This window comes from Gossypium raimondii, chromosome 5 (assembly GCF_025698545.1).
Source record: "Gossypium raimondii isolate GPD5lz chromosome 5, ASM2569854v1, whole genome shotgun sequence".
In the NCBI taxonomy this organism is placed as follows: domain Eukaryota; kingdom Viridiplantae; phylum Streptophyta; class Magnoliopsida; order Malvales; family Malvaceae; genus Gossypium; species Gossypium raimondii.
Genome location: NC_068569.1, coordinates 27,062,936 through 27,088,071, shown reverse-complemented (window position 1 = coordinate 27,088,071; position 25,136 = coordinate 27,062,936). Strand labels below are relative to the sequence as shown.

The 25,136-nt window shown below is 31.4% G+C and overlaps 1 protein-coding gene across 1 annotated transcript; it reads right to left on the bottom strand.

The window, feature by feature from the left end:
- Window positions 1–12,982: 12,982 nt before the first annotated feature.
- On the bottom strand, window positions 12,983–13,784 carry LOC105765804 (uncharacterized). Its single transcript, XM_012585052.2, has 2 exons — window positions 13,511–13,784; window positions 12,983–13,430 (listed from the first exon to the last, which is right to left on the bottom strand). Exons 1-2 carry the CDS (start codon window positions 13,715–13,717, stop codon window positions 13,263–13,265), a joined length of 375 nt encoding a protein of 124 aa, XP_012440506.1. The 5' UTR covers window positions 13,718–13,784; the 3' UTR covers window positions 12,983–13,262.
- Between the last annotated feature and the right edge of the window lie 11,352 nt (window positions 13,785–25,136).

Sequence of the window (25,136 nt, the reverse complement as noted above, 5' to 3'; positions counted from 1 at the left end):
CAAATTGATGAGCCTTTTGACTAGCTTTTTAAAGGCAGTGTAATTTTCTATAGAATGCCCCGTAATTCTTACATGGTATTCACAGTGGGCATTTTTGTCATACCATTTAGGGAATGGGGTTTGCATTAGTTTCATGTAGAAGGGGGATTCTACATGTGCGTCAAACAGGTTTTGATATAGCTCTCTATACGTCATTGGTATAGGCATGAACTAAGGCCTTTCTGTATTTGTCCTCGTGTAAGATTCTTACCTTGAGGGGCCCTAATGGTTAGTGGTTTCTGTCTTAGGCTGGCCCACAGTGATTGGTTTTGAGTAACCAATGTTCTACCCACTTGCATTATTCACCTCATTCTCCTTCTTCCTTAGGTCCTTTAAAGTATTGATTTGAGAATTCCACTCTTACCTTTTCTGTTTTTAACTATCTTCAATTTGTTGTGACGGCTCTACTCTTACAGGTTTTGTTTCCGCTAGATCATCAATGATAACAAGATTGGTTAGATTGCCTCTCAGATTAGAACATGAGCCTGTCGAGTAGTTCATTGGTGTCGAGGTATCGACCTGATATGGTTGGGGTCTGATATTAAGGGGTGCCCCTTGTGGATGCGCGTTTGGCTAGACCAGGACACTTATCGGGGTAGAACCTGGGGAATATGTAGGGTCCTCATTATCATCCCTTAAGTGAATCGCTAGGTTTTTTCCTTTTTCTGACCCTCTAGCCAATAACTAGGTTAACTGGCTCATCACATTTCTTTGGAATTCTAGAATCTGATCCCTCATATCTTATTAAATTTTGGCCAATTGCTCTTGTATTTGTATTTGCATTTGCTCTAATTTCTCCAACCTTTGGTCCATTTCTTTAGTTTTCCTCGTGTATCAATATTCCAGGATAACTGCCAAGATTTTAGGGTCCTTTTATAAGATTTAATGCATATGATATAATGCAATGCTAATGCATGAATGAAATGAATGCAAAAAGACGTTGATTCTGATTCAATTCCATTAGAACAACTTTACTAGAAAATAGATCTTTTTATATAAAGCAGATATATATACGGCTTTGCCCTCATACTCTAAGAGAAGAAATCAATCCTTTTCTTCATCTGAATGTTAAGATAAATCTTGTTAATTTTCTAATGGATGCCTCTACTAGCTCCTTTTTGCTTGATTTGGGCCGCGGGTCATTGCTCACTCATCGTCGTGATACTCATTAGTTTCTTGACGACTCTCAAATAATCTTTGTCAACTTGAATCCTCGGGCAACGGAGCAAAGTCGTGTAGTCCTCCATTAAACTATCACCCATTCTCTTGTTGTGTTTTCTCGAAACATATTTGGACAGCCGTATTATTTTTCATTTTATCAAGAAATCTATGTTCCATTACAAGCTACTTGTTTAGCAACTGAACGTGAATCAACACCTATTTTCTATGATGAAAATGTAATGCCATCATAACTGAAACATAATGAAACAGGTCAGTACAAAGCAAAAGCAAGCAAGAATAAATAGAACACCTATTCGAGTGACCACTAATGGTTCGGAGTGGTTCTACCTAGGGTAGGCTCTTAGGGTTCACTATATGCAGCTCAGTTCTAAAGAAAGGGTACCCGAACTTGTAGATTCCTCGACCCTCACCCATTATAGGCTCATATGGACCAAGTTCAGTTCAGGGGAATACATTTTCCTATGGCTGCACGGAGATGAAAATATCACAAAGACATAGGTATGGATGTATCCTGAAAGCAATCCACTATCTTGCACGGAGGTAAAGACCTCCAGAAGGGCTAATTTCTCACTCCCACATAAAAGGGTATAATCGAGTGGTAATGCGATGTAATGTGCAGAAACGTATCAAAAATTTAAACTAGTAAAGCGATAATAAATCAAAATGATGAAAATTGTAACAAAACGGATGACATGCAACAAAATGATCGTAAATTTAAACCAATTTTTCAGTTCTCAACAAAATGACAAGAAATAATCAACTTGTGACTTGACTCTCTTATATATTTCCCCAGCGGATTTGCCAAGCTGTTGAAATCATTTTTTTTGATAAAAAGGGGTCAACTTTGATTTTGAAAACGAAAGAAACAGGAGTCGCCACTAATCCTTTTTTGATGAGGTGTGATCGGGTCACCTCGAAAAGTGGTTGCTTTTAAGAAATGATTTGATTTTATTAAAACAATGATTTTGGTTCGTGAAATTCAGAAAAATGGGTTTGGGAGTCAATTACGTACGAGGCAGGATTAGCACCCTCGTAACTCCCAAAATTGGTACCTAGTTGATTAATTAATGTCTTAGTGTCGAGAATTGAAAACTTTGAAGTACGATCTTTTATTAAAATATTGAATTTTTTTAGAAAGGGCATATTTTACGTTAATTGAGAAAGAGAATTACATCCAGTAAGTTAAGACACAATGTCTTAGATTCCCGATACGAGAATAAATGCCAAAAATTTTACTTATTTAAAAAGATATTTGACTATCTCAGGTTTAGAAAAGAGATCATGTCCCATAAGTTAGAACACGATCTTTAGTTAATTCTCGAGAGCGTTTAAAAACTTAAGTTTGAAAAGGTTTGTGTGTTTGGATTTATCGAGAAAGTCAAAACCCCGTAAGTTAGGGCACGGCCTTTTCAAATTTAAACACGAAATTTTGCTTATTTAAGAGGATTTTATGTGCCAGGTGAAATTCATGATGCGAATTTAAAAAGCAATAAAATAACGTAAGGTGATAACACAATCAAAATATTAAGATGATAATTAACATAAGACACTATGATGATAATGTCGATAATCAAATAGTGAGCAAATGAAATAACGTAAAATTGAATGAAATAACAATGGGAACCACACAATGATAATGAAAAGAGAATGCAACATGTAAATCAATAAAATATAAAAACGAGCAAACTAACAACAAAAATAAGATAAATAAATAAAAAGGACAAGTCAATTATATAGACAAAAAGTAAACAAACAAATAGAACTAAGACATTTTTAAAATAATAATGGATACATAAATAAATAAATAAATAAATAAATAATAAGTAAAAAATAATAACAATAAAGAAAATAAATGAATAAAAATATAAGAAAACGAGAACAGTTTTAAATACTAAAATATCATTAAATAATAACTATGTACTTTAAAAAAATAGTAAGAAAAAAGATATAATAATAAAATGAAACAGAAAAAATATATACAGAAAAAATATATAAAGAAAAATAATAATAGCAATAATAATAATGATAATAAACTAATTAGTTTAATAATAATAAAAATAACAATAATAGGACTAAATTGAAAATAAAACAAAATCTCAGGGGAGAAATCAGAAATAAAAAATACTTCATTGAAAAACATTAAAAAAGCGGAAGGGCTAAAGGTGCAATTAGCCTTTCCAATGAAAACACGTGGATCCTGGCCTGGAGCGGGTTAGGCGGATCGGGCGGCTCAATACGACGCTGTTTTAGGCGTTTGGGAGTTGGGCAAAAACGACGCCGTTTCACACGCCTATAGAAGCCAACAATTTTCCAAAAAAATCATTATCTCCCCCCTTCCCTTAAAAAAAATCTGAAAATGCTCTCAACCTTTCCGGGCACCGGCCTAGGGTCTGGCCTTCAGCCGTTGCGCCAGCCACTGACGACGGCGCCACCGTATGCGGTGGCCGAAAAATAACAAAGAAACCCATTTCACTATTTCGACCCTCCTGAAATCGAATTCGGGCTTGAAATTCTCGAAACTCTCACTAAAATGACTCGAAAGTAAAGTAAACCTTTCGACTTCCGGCCACTTTTCATCGGAAGTGACCACCTCAGTTGTTCTCAGCGACAGAGTGCGAAGGTTTGCTTCTAAACCTCTCTTTTGTTGTTTTTTATTCTCTATTTAAAAAAAATCCATTAGAAAAAAATAACAAAAAAAGCCTTTTAAAAAAATGCTATTCTGCTTTTGATTGATACATGAATGGTCGATTCTCTGTGTTTTTTTTATTCCCAAAAATCCCCCTTTACAGATTCGTGTTTGGCTTTATATAGCCGAAATAACAGAAAAAAACAACAAAAAAAGAAAATAAAAATCTGTCATCTAATTCTATTATTTCATTTTTGTTATCTAATTACTTTTTTTTTGCTGTTTATTCTATTTTTCTTACTTTGCTTGCTGTCGCCAGTTGTTTGTTCTGTTGCAGGAGCATGGCCAGATGGCGTAGAGGTGCACGTGGGAGCTGCTGTGCGTGGGAGCGACAGAGGTTGAAAGGCGTTTAGGGTTTTGGGTGGTTTACTGATTGTTGGGCCACGGAAATGGGTTTTGTAAATTGGACTTATAGGGTTATTATTTTTTTGTTTTTTTCAGGCCAATGTAATTTTAGGGTTTGGGCTAATTATTATTTTTAGACTTTTGGATTTTTTTGTTTTAATATAGGCCGGGCAAAAATTGAGTATTACAACAACAATAATGATAATAATAGCATTCTTTAGACCACGATAAGCTGAGACCCTCCATGAGTTGAGTCTGCGTCCTAGTCTATTGGATTATCTGAAAAGATAGAAAATAGGGAAGTGAGCTTAACAGGCTCAGTGGGAGACCCTATAAAATAAATCCAATCAATATTCAAAATGCATGTTAACCATAATAATTACATTTATATAAAAATCCTAATAATACAATGAAGCAATTCAGTTTCTATTACTCTAGATAAGTAGAACAATCAACATTCAAACGAATTCAATTTAGTAACACAATTATATGTAGTATCATTCACAATGCACACTTATCAATTCGGACGAATCATTGTGTACTTTCCAATGAGAATGCATTGTGTGTCATTTAACAGTCATACAGCATATCATATTGCATTCGAAAATCCTACCCTCGACCACTAACACACCAAATAGGGGGTTCTTTAGAACCCCCTCTACCTTTTCACACCACTTATACATATGGGTGTAGACAAGCTATCGTATGGTTGAGGTTCCACAACCCCTCGGAAATAAAAGCTGTTAGAGAAAGTTATGGTTACTCCATTTAAAGGTCGCAGTTGGAATCTGCTAATTTGTGAATTCACAGCGGACAAACATATATGCAATATAAACTGTCGTATGTTCATCCTTTCATAATTCCCTTATGCATATGCAACATAATTAGATCATATAGTTTGATCATTCAGTGACCATTTAGTATTTCATCTTATAGTAGAAACACATCGATGAGCGAAACATTTACTTGGCATATACATATATCATTCAGTATATATATAAAGTCATTTAAAGATTTAAATAATCATTCATAAACATTCATATACATTTGATAATCAGGATATCATTCGAGAATTTATAGCATTAATCATAAATATATAATCACAAAATCAGTCATCCATGTGTTTGTCCATTCTATCATAATCCGAGACCTAATTGCATGGCCTAGTTTTCTAAATGCCATTAAAAACCTAATCAGGGACTGAATTTCATAAAATAAGTAAATATTAGGCAAAACTTTAAATTTTAGGTTTCAGGGGCCATATGACCGTGTGTCCAGCTCATGTGCGAAGCGAAGAGGTGCAAGTGCAGGAGTTACACGGCTCTGTGAGAGCCTCCAAGTCATTTGTGATGGATCCACACGGCCATGTGTAGGGCCCTAGCCTGTGTGTATATGAAGGGAAAAGAGGGTGTAGGAGCCACACGGCTGTGTACGAAGCGCGAATGCAAAGGGAAAATAGAGGACACGATTGTGTGTACCTGGGTAGTTTCAAATTTTGACCCGATTTTTTATAAAAAGTCACCCAGCTTACTTTCTCGGGATCTCAAGCGACCACCCCATGTTCAAGTTCAACCCAAATATCTACAAGGGTCTTTCAATTGACCAAACCTGACGATTATTGATGGTTTCCAAGATTTGAAGGGGTTTTCGACAAAAGTAATAAAGTTTCAATAATGAGTTTGATTAATCCCTTATAATTTGTTGTCACCTAAAATTGAAAAGTCTTAATTCGCAAGGAACAAAATACTTAATGATTTTGATAGGAATTTGACAAATTATTGACACAAGATCGAAGAATTTTGATGAAGACAATGGATTTGGGCTTAATTGCAAAGATTAAAGAGTTCAAGGAAACTTCTAGCAGCAAGGTTTTGGAGAATAAGATTGTAACAAAGGGTTTTCTTGAGATTATGTGAAGATAAGAGTAGAGACAAGGTTTTTATTTGTTAAAATAACAAATAGGAATTCTACTTGAATTAGGGAGAGACTTTAAGAAAATTGGGTTGAATAGAAAAATTTGGGGTCTAATGGCAATTAGCCCATTTGTAAGGAAAGGTATTAATGTAGGATTACTAACGTGAGAAAAAAAACAATCCACGAGGCTTAATACTTGATTCTCTACCCTTCCTACCAAGCCAGGATAGGATTTAGGTCTTATTTATTTTTTTAAAAAATTACCCTTCTATTATTTGAGATGTTATTGGATTTTTTTTATTTTTATTTATAAAATTTTAATTATTTTTAATAGAATTAATTAGACCAACAAACCAGTGACTTGATTAATCTAATCACCGATCTAATTTCAAAATATTAGTTTAAACCTGCATCAACAAGATGTTAAACTAAATCTCTAACTACTACCTAATAAAATTTTAACAAAAACTATATTCAAATTTTAACTAGACACTTTTTAACTATATTATTATTTTTATAATATTAAGCGTGATAAATTTTTCATTAGGCATAAGATGACAATTGAGGTAGGTACAACATTTTCTTAATGTTTAATATATGCATGGTAGTTCTAAATTACAGTTAGGTACAACTAATTTCATGCACATATTTTGCATATGCATAGATCTTCGTGATAAGAAAAAGAAAAGGACATTAGTTAAGCATTTAAGCTTCTAGCTAGTTCCCAAATAAAAGCTGTTGTGATTTTGTATATATTATAGATAATATAAATTGCATAGGGGTGAATCTGAGGTGCATGTAGGGCCCTCTCCTGACTAAATGGGATAACTGTAATTTTAGGTCCTTCTAAACATTAACTATTTAATTTAAGACTTTTTACCCCTTTGTTTAATGGAAAATTTTCATTTTTGTCCCTTTAAAAAATTAACAATTTAATTTAAACTCTTTTAAAATTTTAATGGGTTTTCACTATTGGCTTGTGATCTTTTGGCAAATCTTGTAACCTCTCCAACCAGGGGTGTAGCTAGGGGGTAGCAGGGCCCCGATCCCCCTAAAATGATTTTTTTTCATTTAGGATCTTTAATTTTTTTTAAAATTTAAATTAGTAAAGGTAAAATTTCACTTTTTTGGCCCCCCTAAAAATGATTAAAAATTAATTTAATCCTTTAAAAATTATAAAAGATATAGACTATTCAAATGGTGAAACTGCATTTTTACTATAGTAAAAATTAAAATTTAATTTCATCCCCTAAAAAATTTTTTTGCCTTCGCTCCTATCCCCAACTCGACCTAGACGTTAGACCCGAATTCAGGAGAATACATTAGCCATTGAGATGACCTAATAAGCCATTGGATTTTTTAAATCTATCATATTCAAACATTAGAAAACTCGTTCTTTTTTTTCATAAAAGCTCATGAGTTATCAAGAAACCAATTTAGATTATTTATGTAATGATGTCTACTTTTCTTTTAAAAACTTAGTTAATTTCCTATTTACTGTTACTCAAAATCTTCAATTAAAATTTAACAATGAAAAAAGTTATATCGGTTTACATTATTTTAATAAGAACTAAAGTTCATGCATAATTAATTAATATTCATGATTTGACATCTTAAAATCAGATTAAATGTTATGCATGCTAAAAGAAAACAAATCATAAAACTCATGCCACAGTTCAAAATATTTTAATATAGTCTCTAACGAATAAAAATATCAAATAATAATTTTAAAATATTTTAATAAAAAATTGTGTGGAGACCCTCCGGGTCCCTTGTCCACGTCCTAACCTGATGAGTTTTCTATAGAAATGGAAAATAAAAAGGAGGTGAGCTATGAAGCTGTAACCTCGCCAACCAGGCCTAGATGTTAGACCCAAATTCGAAAGATTGCATTAGCCACTGAAGTGACCCAGTGGACTATTGAAGTTTTGAAAACAAACATTTTTAAACATTTGTTAAAGTAAAAGAATTAGTTAAATATCAATATATTATTCCTCAAAACTTTAATTAAGTGGTTGCTTTGAAAACAAACATTTTTAAACATTTGATATGTGGTTGTTTAATAAAAACTAAGGATTCATGCATAACTCATTTATAATCATATCTACTTATCTTAAAACTTAAATTAAGTGTCATGCAATATAAAATTCAATTCCTAAGTCCCATACCACAGTTTGAAATAAAATAATACAGTCTTGAATAATAATAATAAAATAGTGAGCCTAAAATAACTTGATAAAAACAATGAAGTCGAGATCCTCCGAATGTCGCGCCTGTGCCCTAACCTGGTGGGATATCTGTAAGGATGAAAATTGCGGGGGAGTGAGCTATGACGCTTAGTGTGAATTCCATCACAAGTAAATCAATGTCAAATAGTAATCCAAGCATATGTAACAACAATTTACCATACGTTAGGAATCATATAGCATAGCAGAAATTGACAGTTCATTCGAGCATGCTTGTGCATGATGATGCAATACATAGAAATTTAAGTTTAACAATATAAATAGGTCTTACCCCACCGCTACACTCCTTAGTAAGAGTTCTTTAGAATTCTTACATCTCGGACACTTCAGTAAATGGATAAACCACGAGTGCTTGCATGGTAATACAATGCCAGTAGTTATAAATACACAACGGGTTTGCAGATAAAAACTACCAATAATTTGTGGATAAACCACCAGTTTTTATAGTTAAAACTTTCAGTACTTCCTCCTTTCACAGCATCTCGCCCCATGCAACGCAATATGACATGTTATTAACTGTATAGTACAGAAACAGTGGACATGCATAACTTGTACTCATTTTAACAGTAGCAGTGGACATGAATGTCATAATTTCAGTTTATTAATAACAATATGCATGTTGTTCATGCAATTAAAAATAATGTAGTGCTAGTATTAGCAATACATCAATAATTTGATGACAATAAACAAGTTTCAATCGCATATCATGCATAAAGAGTAATAATCTAACCAATCAAATAATATATTTCACATTTTTAAAAGTATTAGGGACCTAATTATAAGAGATAAAACCTTAAAAATAGTTTAAAAATCATGCAGGGATTAAATTGAACAATTTATAAAAAATTTAGGCAAAACTATAAAATAAGGGCACAAGTCTATGTGCAATGCCTTAAGTAGTGTGGATGGGTTACACGGTCATGTGGCTGAGCTGTGTGGAAATTGCAAAATCAAGGTACAAGGGAGACACAACCTTGTGGCAGGCCGTGTGGTCCAGAAGCCTGTGTGGCTCTATTTTGAGGCATGGTTTGCCCCAATTCGCTTGTAAAAGAACACACACCTATCTCTGGGATCTCGAACGTTGTTCCTAGTGCTTAAATTTGGTATGAGGTACTTAAATCGAGTCCTTCAAATGACATTTACACTAGAATTAATAATGAATTTCAAGATTTATCAAGGTTTTCAAAAATTTCGTCAAGAATAATAAAATATTATTTAATCGATCTTAAAATTAGGTGTATAAAAATTCTACAGGAATGTAAGATTTAAACATTGAAAGTCTACCACATTGCCTTACCACTAAACCAACAGGCTCATTCTTATCAATAATCCAATAAAAATAAAAGATAAGCCCAAAAGCTCAAGCTTAACATAATGCCAAAATTAATAGGAAAAATCCAAAATGAGAGAATCAAACTCAAGACCTAAAGTAGACATTCGATGCGCTCAACCAACACACCAAATCAAATTACTTGACATAATTTAATGATCTAAACACAAGAAAATTAGGGTGTTACATGGTGTTTGCAAGTATACGAGCCAGATTTTAATATAGTTTGTTTACAACAGAACACTTAGTAATATTCCAAGTGTCGTACCCTAGGGATTGCAGTTTAGGGAAAATTGCTATTAAGCCAATTTCTGAAAAAAACTACTAATCTACTCGAGTCACGAATTAGTAGTGTTAATTTAGAAGTAAGATGATAATAATAACCACATAAATTGAATTAAACCTAAATCTATTTTTAAGTTCATGTATCAACTTCTCTTATCCCTTGTTTTTACTATGCGAGTTCCTTTAGCCTAGATCCGATTGTTTTACCTGATTAATTATTGATGTAGTGTTTTAAATAGTTGATTACTAATTAATCTAGTAGGGCTTCTTAGCCTTCTATTAACCTAACTAGTCAGTAAGAACTACTCACGTCTCAATGACACAGTTCAAATCGAGATAGTATTGTAATTTGGTTTTAAGTGAGTATAATCCATTCAGTTATTTTAATTTTAAGAAGGTTGGTTTGGTTTAAGTTGAGAGGATTGTTGTTTTAATGGCATTGTTCTATTTGCTTGCAATTTTATTTGGTGAATATCGTGAGTTGCTCATTCCTCCAACGACTTAAGTGCGTCTAAGGGTCAGGTTCGTGTGCTTTTAGTTTAGTGGTTGGTTCGTAATGGTCATACTTTTAGCCGAATTTTTTGAATAAGTAAAGGCCTATTCTTTGTGAATGGTTGCTAATCTGTTAAGTTTTAGGCATCGTATGCAGAGTTTGGTTGTTGCTGTAGTGTTGACATCCCTGAAAATGATCAGATGTGTGACTCAAACCCAAAAATCAGTGGAATTATGTGAAATCGAAAATGGCTGTTAATGGCACACGGGCGTGTGCCTGACCATGTGGGCCACACAGGTTGGTTAGGTAAGGTGTGTGGGCCCATTTTGAATGATTTAGTTGGGTCAGTTGTGCAATTTAGCTAAATTTTGTAATTGGTTAGTTGATTATGATTGTCATCTGATAAGATTAATCTGTTATGCATGTCATTATATGCAAATATTTTGTGAGCATGTTAGATTTGATAAATACGTAGGTTTGTTTGTATGTGTAAATTTGTGAGCATGTTTCTGTATGGGATTCTGAATTAGATAATCAATATGTTCATGATCTGTTATCTCGTATGTAATGTCATCATGTTTCTGATATGTTATGTTACATGTGACATGTTTAAAATGAGTTTATTTTTGAACATATAATTTGTTTTCACATATGCATTAGTGTGGGTCATGAATATGATATGGAGGAATTTCTGGCAAATTTGATCTACAATTCTAGTAGTTTACCCTCAAAGTCTAATCCTGTCAGTTAAACTACATTAATTATTTCTGGCAATCTTCCACATTAATTTTTGGCAACTTGGGTGAATACTAATTGAGTGTCATAGGACCACTATTTGGTGTGTGGGTTGGATGGGTTATTAGTAACCCTAATTGGTGTGTTGGGTGGGACGGAGATGGTGTGAAACAATTAGGGGTAGGAATTATTTTGTACGACATTGCAATTTTGAGCATGTCTGCTATCTGATTATTTTGTTTTAACATATGCATTTGTGCATTGATATGCTATTTGATATGTATGTGGGCCAAGTCGCATACTGGGTCTCTGGCTCACCCAATTATTTTATCATCTCAAGTAATTCGTAGACTTAGGATTGGCGGCGCTCGGTAGCTCGAATTAGATATTCTTAATAAGACGGTTATTAAGGAAATTTGCAAATTAAAGTTTTGAACTTTTTGGGTTGTTGGATGAATTTTTGGCCTTCATATTTTTGGTTTTGGGATTTGATGGGCTTTAGCTAACTAGCCTGAATAATCTACATGATTTTCTATTAAATAAATAGGATGTCGGGTTTTCAAATTAACCGGTTATGGATTTTTCTGCGTCAAAACAAAATGAGCTACTAGGTTTTTGAAAAATGATTAAAATATTTTTTTTTAAATCAACTCGGTGGTAATGAACAAATGATTTAGAAAACATCTAATTGACAACAATTAAATTTTTATAGGTAACAAGTAGAAACAAGTTTTTCAAAATTCGTTGAAACAGAAAACCAGTAAAGTTTTAGAAAGCAAACAATAAAATTTTTGAGTAGACAATGTAACCTTCAAGATCCTGTCATGACGTTTAGGCCGAGTTTAGGGTGTTACAGATTATCTAATTATTTATTCTCATTCCATACTAGGAACAGAATGTAAAGTTTATGACTACTAAAAATGTGAATGGTGAGGATAATGACAACGATGCTACTTAGGTTGTGGTTGCCATTGTCATACTACTTCCTTGTTGATGTGCTATTGCTCTAGTGCTATTTTGTTGTTGTTTTAGTTTTGTTGTTCTACTGCTATTCTAGTGTTGTTTTGCTGCTGTTGTTTTGCTATTCTAGTGCTGATCTAGTGTTGATTTGCTTCTAGTCAAGTGCTAATTTGTTGCTATTTTAGTGTTGCTTCTTTGATTTTATACTACTATTTTAATGTTGATTTGTTAATGCTACTTTGTTACTACTTTTGTTATTATTTTTTGTGTTATTGTTATCATTGCTATTATTTTATTATTTTGCTAGTGTTATGGTGTTTTTAAGTTTTCAACTTTATTTTGATGTATTTTCAATATGTTGAATATTTATTTTAGTGATTTTAGTATATTCAATGATTCTTCTATTTTGTTTCCATACAAAATAGTAATAATAAAAAAAAATTAAATATGAGCAGGCTGAATTAGCCCAAACTTTTAGTTTTCTATTTGGTTTGAACTTAGCTAGAAAATTAAGCGCATTTTGGATTGGGCTTGGGCAATGAACCAATAACATGTTTAGTTGTGATGGGTGATGATATAAGTGTAAACATTAATTTCATTATAGGTTTTTATATCTACTTTTTTGATGCAATACTTAAAACAACTCATATCCCCTCCCAATTCTTAAATAGAAGGATAATACGTTTTAGCGCACTCAAACTCACGTCCTCTTGCACTGAAAACAATAACAATACTAATCAAGCTAAGACTCAATTGGCAACCAACACTTATTTAAATACACACAAATAATTATATCTATTAAGAAAGGATGCATATACTTTTTTTTTTTTTAACATTTTTTATGACAAACAAAAAACCAACAAACTGTGCAGGCATTATTCATTAGCTAAAGCTGGTAGGAAAAGCAGCCCTGGCTTTTCAAATTCATTTAAATACATTACATACAAATCTAAAATAAAATAGTAGTGCAGTTAATGTGTAAACAACTACCATATTTTTAGTTAATTTCTACAGCCTGACACACCACACCAAGCATGCAGGTTAAAATTAGACAAGTAGTTTGGCCTCCAAGGTTAATGAACCATTAGTATTCATCTCAGCATTAACCTTCGATGTGTATCCCTGATAAGTGTGGGTGCTATCGTGGGGCTGAAGTTGGGTTATGATTTTAGACCAGGTAACCGACTCGTCACATTTCTTGATAGTAGTACACACCTTCAAATACAATTGACAAATATATTAATTCAGGAAAAAGGAATTAGTTAAGATGAATGTAAAAAAGAAGAGATTTGTACCTTTCCATCATTGGTCCAAGCAACAATCCACTTAATCTTAGTTCCGACATTATAAACCAAACCTCCGGCCATGGAATTGATAGACTGCTCAAATGAACTGAGTGTGGTCATTGTAATGTCTTCCTTAGCACCTTCGTAGATCGAGAATTCCAAGTTTGCAGAGCTCTCTGTTCCATTCCAAAGCGTGCATTGGGTGAGAGTAGCCATTGTTAGCTAAGCTTCAACCAAATTTTAGCTATTCAATGAGATTAGCTTGTGTTGTGTTGTGCTTGCATGGACACTATATAATGTCTTTTCCAGCATAATAAGGACACAAAGTGTTTTTTAAAATATATTATATCAATAACCTTATTTTTAATTATTAATTTAAATTAAAAAATACTACTAAGTATATTATTGTTGTATTTATTTATATACTACAAATATAATAATTTGATAAGGGCAGTTGTAGTTCCAGACGCAGTGCAACGAGAGTCACGAGGAGAGGAGGAAGACAAAGCCTAAAAAATAGAGCATCGAGACAGATGGGAGGTAGATATTTGTGGCCACGATGAAGACAAAAGAATCACCACCGACTAATGGTAAAATCGGACGACGTAGAGAAAAGGGTATTCATATGCATGTGAAATAAATGAACATAGAAATTTCTATCTAAAATCTAATTAATGCGTAGAAAAGAAAGTTTGAGGTCGCCCATTAGGTCAAATTTGTCCACATGGAAGAAGAGAAATTTCTATCTCAAAACTGAATAGAAAGGTGTGGGAGAGAAGATAATGGAATAAGTGCAAGTAAAACATCCAATCAAATTTGTCCACATGGCATGTAACTGAGAATGACATCAAATAATCATCCACGTATTGGATAATGTCATGTTAAAGAATCAAACTAGGTATGTACCATATTACACATTTACAAAAAGTTTAGGGATATTATGATATCATGACATCAATGCTGATTTCTTTAAAAGAAAATTATCAAATAAAATTATTATAAATTACAAAATTAAAATCATCTTCTTATTATATATTCTAAATATAATTATGGATAGAAAAGGAAAAAGAAGTCCAATTTGTATTTACTATTTTTTCAAAAGCACAAAATTTTAAATACTGTTTTCATTTAAAATAATTTTAGTTTTTCTTAAATCAATGTAGGAAAAAATCTAATTCCAAATGAAAATCTTAGATTTGAATTAAACTATTAGAAATGAACAATATATGTATTTCATACTGTCCTCTCTCTTTTCTCATATCTAATATATATTATATATTGCTCATATTATGGGTTGTTAACACGTAACACTCCTTCCCATTTAAAATATTTATTTTCACTTTGGATAAATTATATTTTTACTTCTTACCTTTTAAATCATATTAAATAATATACTTAATTATTATATTAATTTATAAGTCTCTTTTAAATTAATCTTATTATTATTGCTTTTTTATAAATAAAATTCTTTATGTTACTGTTAATTATAATAGTTTTTTCATAAATTAGTTTGTCTGTTACTATAAAATTTTATAATAAAAATTGACATATCTATTTATTATAATCATTTTAATATAATGTTTAAAATTCAAATTTTTTATTTATTTTAACAATTGACATTTCTATTTATCATAATAATTTTAAGATAATATTTTCAAACTTCATAATAAAACATATATTTTATTTATACACTACTGATTTGTATGTTAAAATTAAATTTATATTATTTTTATTCTTTTAAAATTAGTTATATTGACAAACATGATTAACCTGTGTATCATATGGTTTGCACCATATAATTAATAAATATAGTATAATATTATGATAAAAAAACCTCAACCTATAAACACCTCAAACAAGCCACAACTCTCATTGGAAACAAAATCAAAATGAATCATTTTGTTTAAAGAAGCCAATAAAAATATTTATAGGTCGGGTTGGGTTGTGGCCCAAAACAATTTGAAATCCTTATTAAAGTTAGAATGAAATTGAATTGCGCATGGCCTAACCAAAAACCCCTATAACATTCAAAAAATAATAAAAAGATAAAATATTTTTATATTAATATTTATAACTTTTTATAATTAAATTTAAATCATATATATTATCTATAATATATAAAAAGCACGAGTTTGAAAAATCTTAAATTGGTGAAAAATATTTTTCCTCACAATATTACTAAATTAATATCTAAAAATAATTATAATTTAATTTATATTGTGATAATTTGTTTATAATTATTAGTTAAAAAAGGCTACATAAAACTTTATTGTTTTAAAGTACAACTCAATTAAAATAAAATATTGATGTAAAATTGAGTTTTAATTAGAATAAAATTTTAAGCATAAAATAAAATAAAACATCGATTAATTATCACTTGTTATGAATATCTTATTAAGTGAATGTTCATCAAGTTTAAGATAAGTTTTGATGTACTTTAAATTCTTATAGTCATAAGACGTTGATTTCTACTTCATTTATACTTTTTATGCCTATAAATAGAGACTTTGGAAAAGCTTTGTAGATATTCTTATCTCTTTGCTCTCCTATTTTCTTTGTTCTTTACTCTTGGTCTTTTATTTTATAACACGTTATCAGCATGGTTCTCTTTTAATTGTTTTTCTTCATAAGTCACAAAAATTTTTCCCTTTCATCAAGCAACAACTAATGTAATAGTTGATCACTCAAATTTGCTACTCAAGTTGTTGTCAATTTCCTTCTAGAGTTACTGTTATTTCAGTCTTCAATTGAGGCGTGCACATTATGCATAATCATTATGCAAAGAAATTTATATAATCCTTACGTGGTATGTTTTTCTCTTTTGTTGATTGATTTTTGGTAAAATTATTTTATGAAAAATATTATTACTTTAAGGTTTCTTTTAAAATAAGATTCTTTTATTAAATTATAGTATGTATGATATTTGGATGATTAAAATTTTTATGATTAAATTATTGTTATTAAATATGCTTGAAATTATTATATTATATCTTTTTAATTGATTTTAGAAATATTTTATTACAACATCATAAGATTTTATAACATATATGTGGTATTGAAATTTAATACAATGTGTATCGGATAACTTTCAAGCATCATACGAAGATTTTAATTTTGTTTATTAAATAATTTTTTACAAATTAGATTATAAATGTTATTACACAAATAATATTGTTTTACTACTTGTAATAATGCTTGTAATAATAGCCGTGGTGATAACGATGATGTTAAAAATCTTAGTTATATTTTACTGTAGTTTAGTTATTATATCATGTTTATTGTAATTGGAGACTAATCATGACAACATGAATAAATAGATTTTGATTTAAAATCCACACATGTTTGCGATGGTGATTATGAAACAAACAAATATTATTCCAATATTTGATAGTACAAAATTAGTTGAAAGCTCCGGAAGAGCTATAGAACACTAATATATCAATATCCAAAAAGCACAAAATTTGTGATGGTTAATGCATTAGTTTTAAAAGATATTCATGGTAATGGATCTCATATTGAAATTGTGAATGAGGAAAATATTATATAATATTCTCATTACGGCATCATTTTGTTTTTGAATATTTGAAGATTTTGGCATATTCCTAAAGTGAATATTGCATATAATTGTTTGGAGATTATATTTATTTTGTTGACTTAGTGAGATTAAAAACTTCACATTGGTTTAGACATTTCTAGTAGTAAATGTCATAATAGTACTTATATGTGGATACAAAGTAAAAGAATGACAATAAAAGTATCAAATTGTCATAATTTATATTGACATTATTAGTACAATTGAAATGTATATTAAAGTAAACCGAAGTTTAATGATACAAATGCATTTACTACTTGGTGTGACCAGTTAGACCATCCTGGATCATATATGATGCGAAAATTAATTGAGAATTCATATCAACATTCATTAAAGAACCAGAAGATTCTTTAATTTAAAGAATTCTTATTTGTTACTTGTTCTCAATAAAAATTGATTGTTTGAAACTCACTAGCTAAAATTGAGATTTAATGTCTTGCAATTCTGAAATGAATATGGGCCCATTCATCCACCATGTGGATGGTTTTAATATTATATGATTTTGGTAGATGCATCTACAAAATCATCACGTATTTGTTATTAACTTGCAACCTGTCATTTACAATATTGCTTGTTTAAATAATTAATTTTAGATCATGCAATTAAGAAAATTAATCTTGCTAATATTGATGAGTTTGGAATTTTTTTTTGTAAAAGTTTGTTATTTATGCATAATGGTTTAGAGAAATTATTTATTGAACACATCTAATTAATAACTAAACTATTAGTTATGAGAACTAAACTTCCTATTTCAACATGAGATTATGTTGATTTACGTGTTGTACGCATCAAGCTAATAAGTTATAAATACTCCCGTTATAATTGAGTTTTTTATCAAGAGCTAAATATTTCTCATTTTGAACTTTTGTATGTACGTATATATTCTAATTGTTCCACCACAACACAAAGATAAGAGAGTCCTCAAAGAAAGTTGAGAATGTATATTAATTACGAATCTCCTTGTATTATTATATGTTTTAAATGTATTGGAGATTCAATTATGACATGATTTGTGATTACTATTTTGATTTGATAGTTTTCCCGACATTAGGGGAAGAGAAATAATAACTTGTAATGAGTTAGGGGGAACCAGAAGTTCAATAAGAATAACTCATTACAGGTTCTAAATATGAAATTTCTCATAAAAGAAAATAATTCTTCTAAATGGTTATGTAGTAGAGGCGTGTGCTCTAGAAGAGACCTAAGACATCACTAATAACTAAAACTCTAAAAGAGACTTAGGTACTTGAAACTGAAGATTAAAATAGTGAAAATAAGAGATCTCGGTAAGTTATGTCAATTCGAGAAAATGTCGAACCAATAATAAAATTACTTGGCAATGATTATACATGTAATATTATTATTGAAATAATAAAATAATAGGAGGACCCTGAATAAAACTATTGAGAAATACAAATATGAAATAAATTGGTCAAAATAGAAAGACACAACTCAAGTGCAATTAAATTCGTGGAGTTTTTGGACCAGTAGTCCAAATATCTAATGGTATAAAGCTAGTGAGGGTGCAAATGAAGTAGTTTTGCAAAAGAGGAATGAAAAATATGAAGTTTTTCGCTAAGTACTGACATTGATTATGAAAAGATATAATATTCTTTTGTGATAGATACAATAAACTTTAGATATATTATTAAACCGATAGTTCAAAAAGATTTAATTTGTGTTTAATGATTGTTGTTACAACTTTTATGAATCACTATATAGTAAAGTTTATATTAAAATCCTTGAAGGATTTAGAATGCTAAAAGCATATTGAAATTCTTGGAAAATTTTTCATTTATATGAATTGAAATAATTTGAACATATGTGGTAAATAGTAGTTGGAGGATTATAAAATGATCCAAAATACCTATTTGTGTTTTTATAGAAGAATCTTGATTAAAGTTTGCTATGATTATTGTTGAAACTCTTAAAGAGATCAAAATATATTTCCCTCAAATTTTCCCTCACTTATGACTTTCAAAAGAATGATAATATAAATGCTTAGCAAATACATTCAAATAGTCATTTGAAAAACTAGTATTCAAGATGGAATACGTAGAATATGAGAAAGTATGTGATGTTTTCATGAGGGGGAGTAAATACGCGTTGTACTCTTTTTCCTTAATCGAGGTTTTTTCCCAGTGGATTTTCTTGGTAAAGTTTTTAATGAGGTAGCATATTATGCGTATTATAAATATGTGTAATCTTTTTCCTTCATTAAGATTTTTTTTTCTCACAAGGGTTTTACCTTAGAAAGATTTTAATGAGACATATTATCTACCAATGGGCATCCAATGGGGAGTGTTATGAATATCTTATTAAGTGGATGCCCATCAAGATCAAGATAAGTTTCGATGTACTTTATGTCACATCCTAAAAACTGGGTTAGTGAAACCCAAAGTGGTCACGTCTTGATTTTGAGTTAAGATTGTAAGAATTTTGTTAAGTGAATTAATTTGATTTAGTGGTTAAGTGTTGTGCTTAGGTGTGAGTTATGGGTTTGAATCCTCTCCCTTGTATTTTTTGCGAAATTTTGGTCTAGACCCCTATATTTGAGAATTTGGGTTAAAAGTTAATTGTGCGCATTTGTTGACAAGAATGGGTTTCTTAATTCAGTGGTAAGACTCTAACTTACCCTTTAGTCCTGTGTTTGAGTATCTGTGTGTGCAAATAGAAATTTACTTTTGCTAATTTTTCTAGTGTGTCGCCCATGTAGTGGTGGTGGTTGGGTAAAATGCAATTTTTGGGTAATCTGATAAGATATAAGGAAATTGAGGTTAGTTAGATATGATTGAGATTTCTGATGTTTTTCTTAAAAAAGAAAAAAGAAAATTAATAATATCATTATCAAAAGGTTTATATTTTTTTTTCTTTTATTATTTTATTTTCCCAAAAGAAATTTCCCTTTCTTTTTGACGTCACCCACGTTTTTTCTCTCCCATCTTTTTATTGTTTCATTCTTTTTCTTTTGTTAACTTTTTCTCTTTTACACTATTTCTCTTCTTTCACTTTCAAGTCTGTTTGTTTTGTAATTGTTTTGTCTTATGGTTGTCGTTCTAGGTGATATTTGGTGTGCATAATTCAAAAAGATTGAGTGTATTGTTGTTTTCCATTAATAAGGTTTAATAGTTCTTTGCGTGTTTTCGATGTTTTATACTTGATATGAACATCATTTTTATGGTGTTGATTTTCTAGGTGAGGATTTTGAAATGAACGTCCTTCTGACGATGTAGTACTATTGGGTTGCTAATTTGTTGGGTATGTAATCAATTGTCAAGTGATGGGTTCTTAAAGTTTAGACTTAATGTTCAATTGTTCGAGGCCAAATATTATGACTCAGATGCATTTAATGTTGCTAATTAGCCCATTACAAACGATAATTTCAAGGTCTAGAAGTGTGCTATCGTGTTGGAGTTCGGAAATAATCAGGTTTGTAACAAAAACTTGAAAAAACAATGACCGAAGAAAGCCAAAATTGAGACTGTCGATGCCACACGGTCGTGTGGTAGACCGTGTGTGACACATGACTGTGTGTGACACATGACCGTGTGACAGGCTATATGTTAGACCGTATGTGTCACAAGATCTGGGCCTTTTGGGCTGTGTGGTCCACACAGGTTGGCCTTTTGGCCTTTTTTATTTGTGAACTATATTTTACCTCTCTCTAGGGTCTGTACCGCTTAGTTAAGACTTGAAAACATGGTATCGGTGAATATGCTTCTGTGTTGATGGGTTTAAGGTATTTGTAATATATACACTTGCATGATCTAGTACTGGTAGTTCTGATGGTATTCACTATGTCTGTATAAGTTTGTATAATGTATGATTTTTTTAATTTGTATTTTTGAATCTGTTATGTAACTATGCACATGTGACTTCATGGCAAAAACTGATGTGTTTCTATAAGGTTAGATTAATTTGTTCTGTAAAGCATGGACTTCCATGCCTCCTGTTTCTGTTATTGTACGTCAGCATGTTCTACATGCTTACCATTCTGATTCTATACGTGCATGCCATGCCATGCCACGTTGCATGGGGTTTGAGATAATGTTAAAGGAGAAAGATTCTATACTGGCAGTTTAATGATCTGTGTAATCAGTGGCTTGACCACAGATATTTGATTTGACAGTTTAACGGCATATTGTTAAGCCATTGTTGCTGGGCAACCCGAGGTGGCGGGTCATCATTGTTTGGCAACCCGAGATGACTTAATTGGAGTGCTTTGGATGGATGAGTTTGGGGGAGAACTTTATTTTGGTGTGTAGCAAAGTTGGGTAGGACGTTTTCTAAAAAATCCCCATTATGTTTTTTTTTTTGAAAAATACCGCATTGACCTAATCATGCACACTCAATTCTGTTTGACTAAACGTCATGAAATTTTATGTGGTTTTTTGTTTAGTATATTGTAATGTGTGTGATCTCAATTTGAGATTTAGTTATACACCGAGCTCTATAACTAGAGGTGCTCATGGGTCAAGGGCTGGCTACTGACCGACACCCGCTGAAACATGGGAGGGTTTGGGTAAAAATATAGGCCCGAAATATGGGCTTGGGAAAAAAAAAGAAGCCCGTTTAGAAAACGGGCTGGGCCTCGGGCACCACTTTTTCGGCCGGGCCATTGCCGACCGATATAATAAATATATTTATTTTTTAATTTTAAAATATTTTTTACATACTTTTTAATTTTTTAATTTTAAAATATTTTTAAAATACTTTTTTAATTTTTTAGTTTTTTAATTTTAAAATATTTTTAAAATACTTTTTTAATTTTTTAATTTTAAAATATTTTTAAAATACTTTTTTAATTTTTAAAATTTTAAAATAAAATGGGTCGGGCCAGGCTTATGATTTTTTTCAGCCGGCACTGGCAAAATCTTAGGCCCATATTTGGGCAGTAGGGCTGCCTAGGACCAGGCCAAAATTTTTTATGGGCCCGACCAACCGCCTGCCCGCCCATGAGCACCTCTATCTATAACTCACCCCCTTTGTTTTATTTCTGACGTTTCGGTAATCGGTACAATTAGAATCGATTGGCGTGTGGGAGCTCAGATGGTTTTATCAATTATATAAAAAAATGGTAATTTTCATAATTATTTTTTTTGGACTTTTGGCGACTGTAATTTGTTTTTAGGTTTTGTTTTGGTTTCTGTTTAATTTTTTGGTATTGATATTTTTGAACGTGATACCGGAAAACCTCACCAGTTAAAATTTATGATTCGGTTTTCAAAATTAAAACTTTGAAATTTTTCTAGTGCAAACTAAGAAACCCCTAAAGAGTTTTTCTTTTGTACATAAACAAACGGCTTCAAAGGGTGGTCTCCTTAAAACTAGAAATGATTTTCGAAATAGATACTATCAAAACACATGATTTGGAGTACAAATATTGGTTTAGACTCAGTATATTTTTGGACTTAAGTTTTTTAAAATGTTTGTGAGAATTTTATATTTTCTAAGCACATACCAAATTTGATTAAATCAAAAGTTCTTTAACAAGCTATTGTAATCTCCCCAGACTCGACCGTAACTTTTGCACCAGGTTTGGGGATGTTATATTTAGTATTAGGTTTCAAAACTCGGGCTGTGATTTTTAGGTACAAAATTTTTCATGTGATTTGTTTTAAATAAATTGAATTTCTGATTATTTTGATACCTAGGGTTTATAAAAAGAATGTGTATTCATATTTTGATTAATTATTTGAGTCTGTAAAAAGAAAATCTGAGACTCTAGAGTCGATCCTGTAAGTATCCTTACTTTAGCTATACTAGATAAACTAGCAAACTTTAGTGTTAGGATTACTTTACTCCAGCCAAAAGCTTTAGTAATTCTGAAAAAAAAAAACTCTTTGTTAAAACTTTAAATTTAGGATTTTTAATAAACCTAAGCTAACTCATAAAATTTTTGAAACTGTAGGTTAGTATAATGAGTACTCGTAGTCATGTTGTGTGAGGGTGTGATGGACATAGATGAGTGACTTAGGCCGAGTCCTATTCTCAGGGCAGTAAGCCCAATTTGGAAATTAGCGACTTTGCTAAGATGCCCGGATTTGAGGGTGGTAATTAGAAAGCTAGGGACGCTACTATATTCCAAGATGTTTTTAGAGATTTACAAAGGATTGATGGGACCCAATTTGCATATGTGGGTCAAGATTTTATGATTGAGTAACCATAGACGTATCAAGTCAAGTTAGCAAAAAAAAAAATGTAATCTCTCAAAGGGCAAGAATAAGGAAATCAATAAAGTGAGAAATAAGAGGAGTTCTGGTCCTCTTAATTTCAATCCACGACCAAGGAAATGGGCTAGAATAGTCAGACCTCAATAGGTTGAGGAAGTTGTGAACATGGATCAAGTTTCGATTTGTACTTATTGTGATATGTGTCATCCGGACGATTGTTGGAGAAAAATAGGGGTGTGTTTCAGATGTGGGTTCGTTGAGCATCAAATTAGGGATTTCCCATGACAGTCTTTTAGTAGGATGCAAGCTCCGACATTCTTACCAAGCCATTGTCTGTTTCGCCCTTTGCTCAATTTCGCAGTCTTCTTCGGGTTTTGCCCGTCGAGAATATGAGTGAATGTTAGCCTGTTATACAAAGCAGTTATGTTGTTAAATTGTTAGCAGCAATTACTCATACACACTTTATAAATACTATTGCTCTACTGGTTAAAGAAGATAACAATACAAAAATCATCCTATACATATTCTAGTATCTTTCAACTTACTGTAGATATTAACAGCATTCAATTCAATCTTACTATTAATCAAAGTGGGTATATATACATAGATATAATCAAATATTCTATACTAATATCCACAAAGAACCTATTTGTTGGGAGCAAATCAAAACCGATCTTGACACAAGAGGAAGCTCAAAATCTAAAGTTAGAAAGTTTGGGTACGTTGCATCAATAGAAATTGATCCCAAGAAACGTTTGCCGAAACTGAAGGCATCATTTGAGTCAGAGGCATAACTAGGTTTTGCTTGCTGATCAAATTGTGGTGGTAATGAAGGCTATCTAAAATAAATAATACTGTGCTTCCTGCTGGGTGCATTGTCTGTACCACTACTATACTAAATATGATACCCAGTAGAAGATGTGTGAGTGTCTTCGTGTTAAGGCCTTCGCAATATTAAGTCGCTGCCATGCATTTGCATGGCTGACTATTTGTATAATATTATTATGGAAAAACAAAAGGCCCTTTATTAGCTTATTATTTCACTTAACTTGTTTTCTCCAGCCACTGCATCCACCCATATTCAAAACTATTTTTTTTAATTGCACCAACGATATACATATGGGTCTAATATAATTATTAGAATAAAAGCATTCAATTTAATTATTATAAAATAGAATGTCGATAATAGCAAAGAATCGCAAAGAGAAGAAAGAAGAGGAACACACAAAATTTACATAAAAACCTTTTCGGGAAAAAAACACTTGCAGAGGAGAAAAAAATTCACAATGTCGAGTTCGAATGATACAATAGGAGTATAGACCATATCTATTTATAGTTTACAAAAAAAAATTATTTTAATCAACATCTAATAGAAGTAACGCAATAAGGTTGAAACACTTTATTCCAAACAATATCAAACAGAGGAAATATACTTCCATTCAGGCCTTCAGCCCTCGGCTTTTGTCCTCGTAGATTCCCCTATCTTGCCATTATTTTTAACATTAATTTGGGTTACACCTCTATCAATTATGTTGTATATATAGGTTAAAATTTGAACATCAATAATCTCTTCTTATTCTTATATTATAGCAATTTGTTTAAAAAATAAATACGTTTTTTTTTCTTTTATAGTTACAAATGGCCTCATTTGTTTTACGGTTTGAGTCTAATTCTTTTCGGACCGGTTGGATTCAGGTAAAGCCTTCCTAACAATGTCAACCTCAAGATATGAACTTGGTCCAAATATTTGGGGAAGATGTGCACTTCCATTAACGCGGCTAGCATGATTTGAACCCAGACCACACTTGGGGCGGTGAACACCCTGGCCATTAAGCGAACACACAGTGTTCCAGTTGGAGAAATTTTTAAT

Coding starts and splice junctions, on each gene's coding strand:
- LOC105765804 (XM_012585052.2), bottom strand. CDS start 13,717: ATGGCTACTCTCACCCAATGCACGCTTTGGAATGGAACAGAGAGCTCT. Junction 13,431..13,510: donor CTTGGACCAATGATGGAAAG/GTACAAATCTCT, acceptor TTGTATTTGAAG/GTGTGTACTACTATCAAGAA.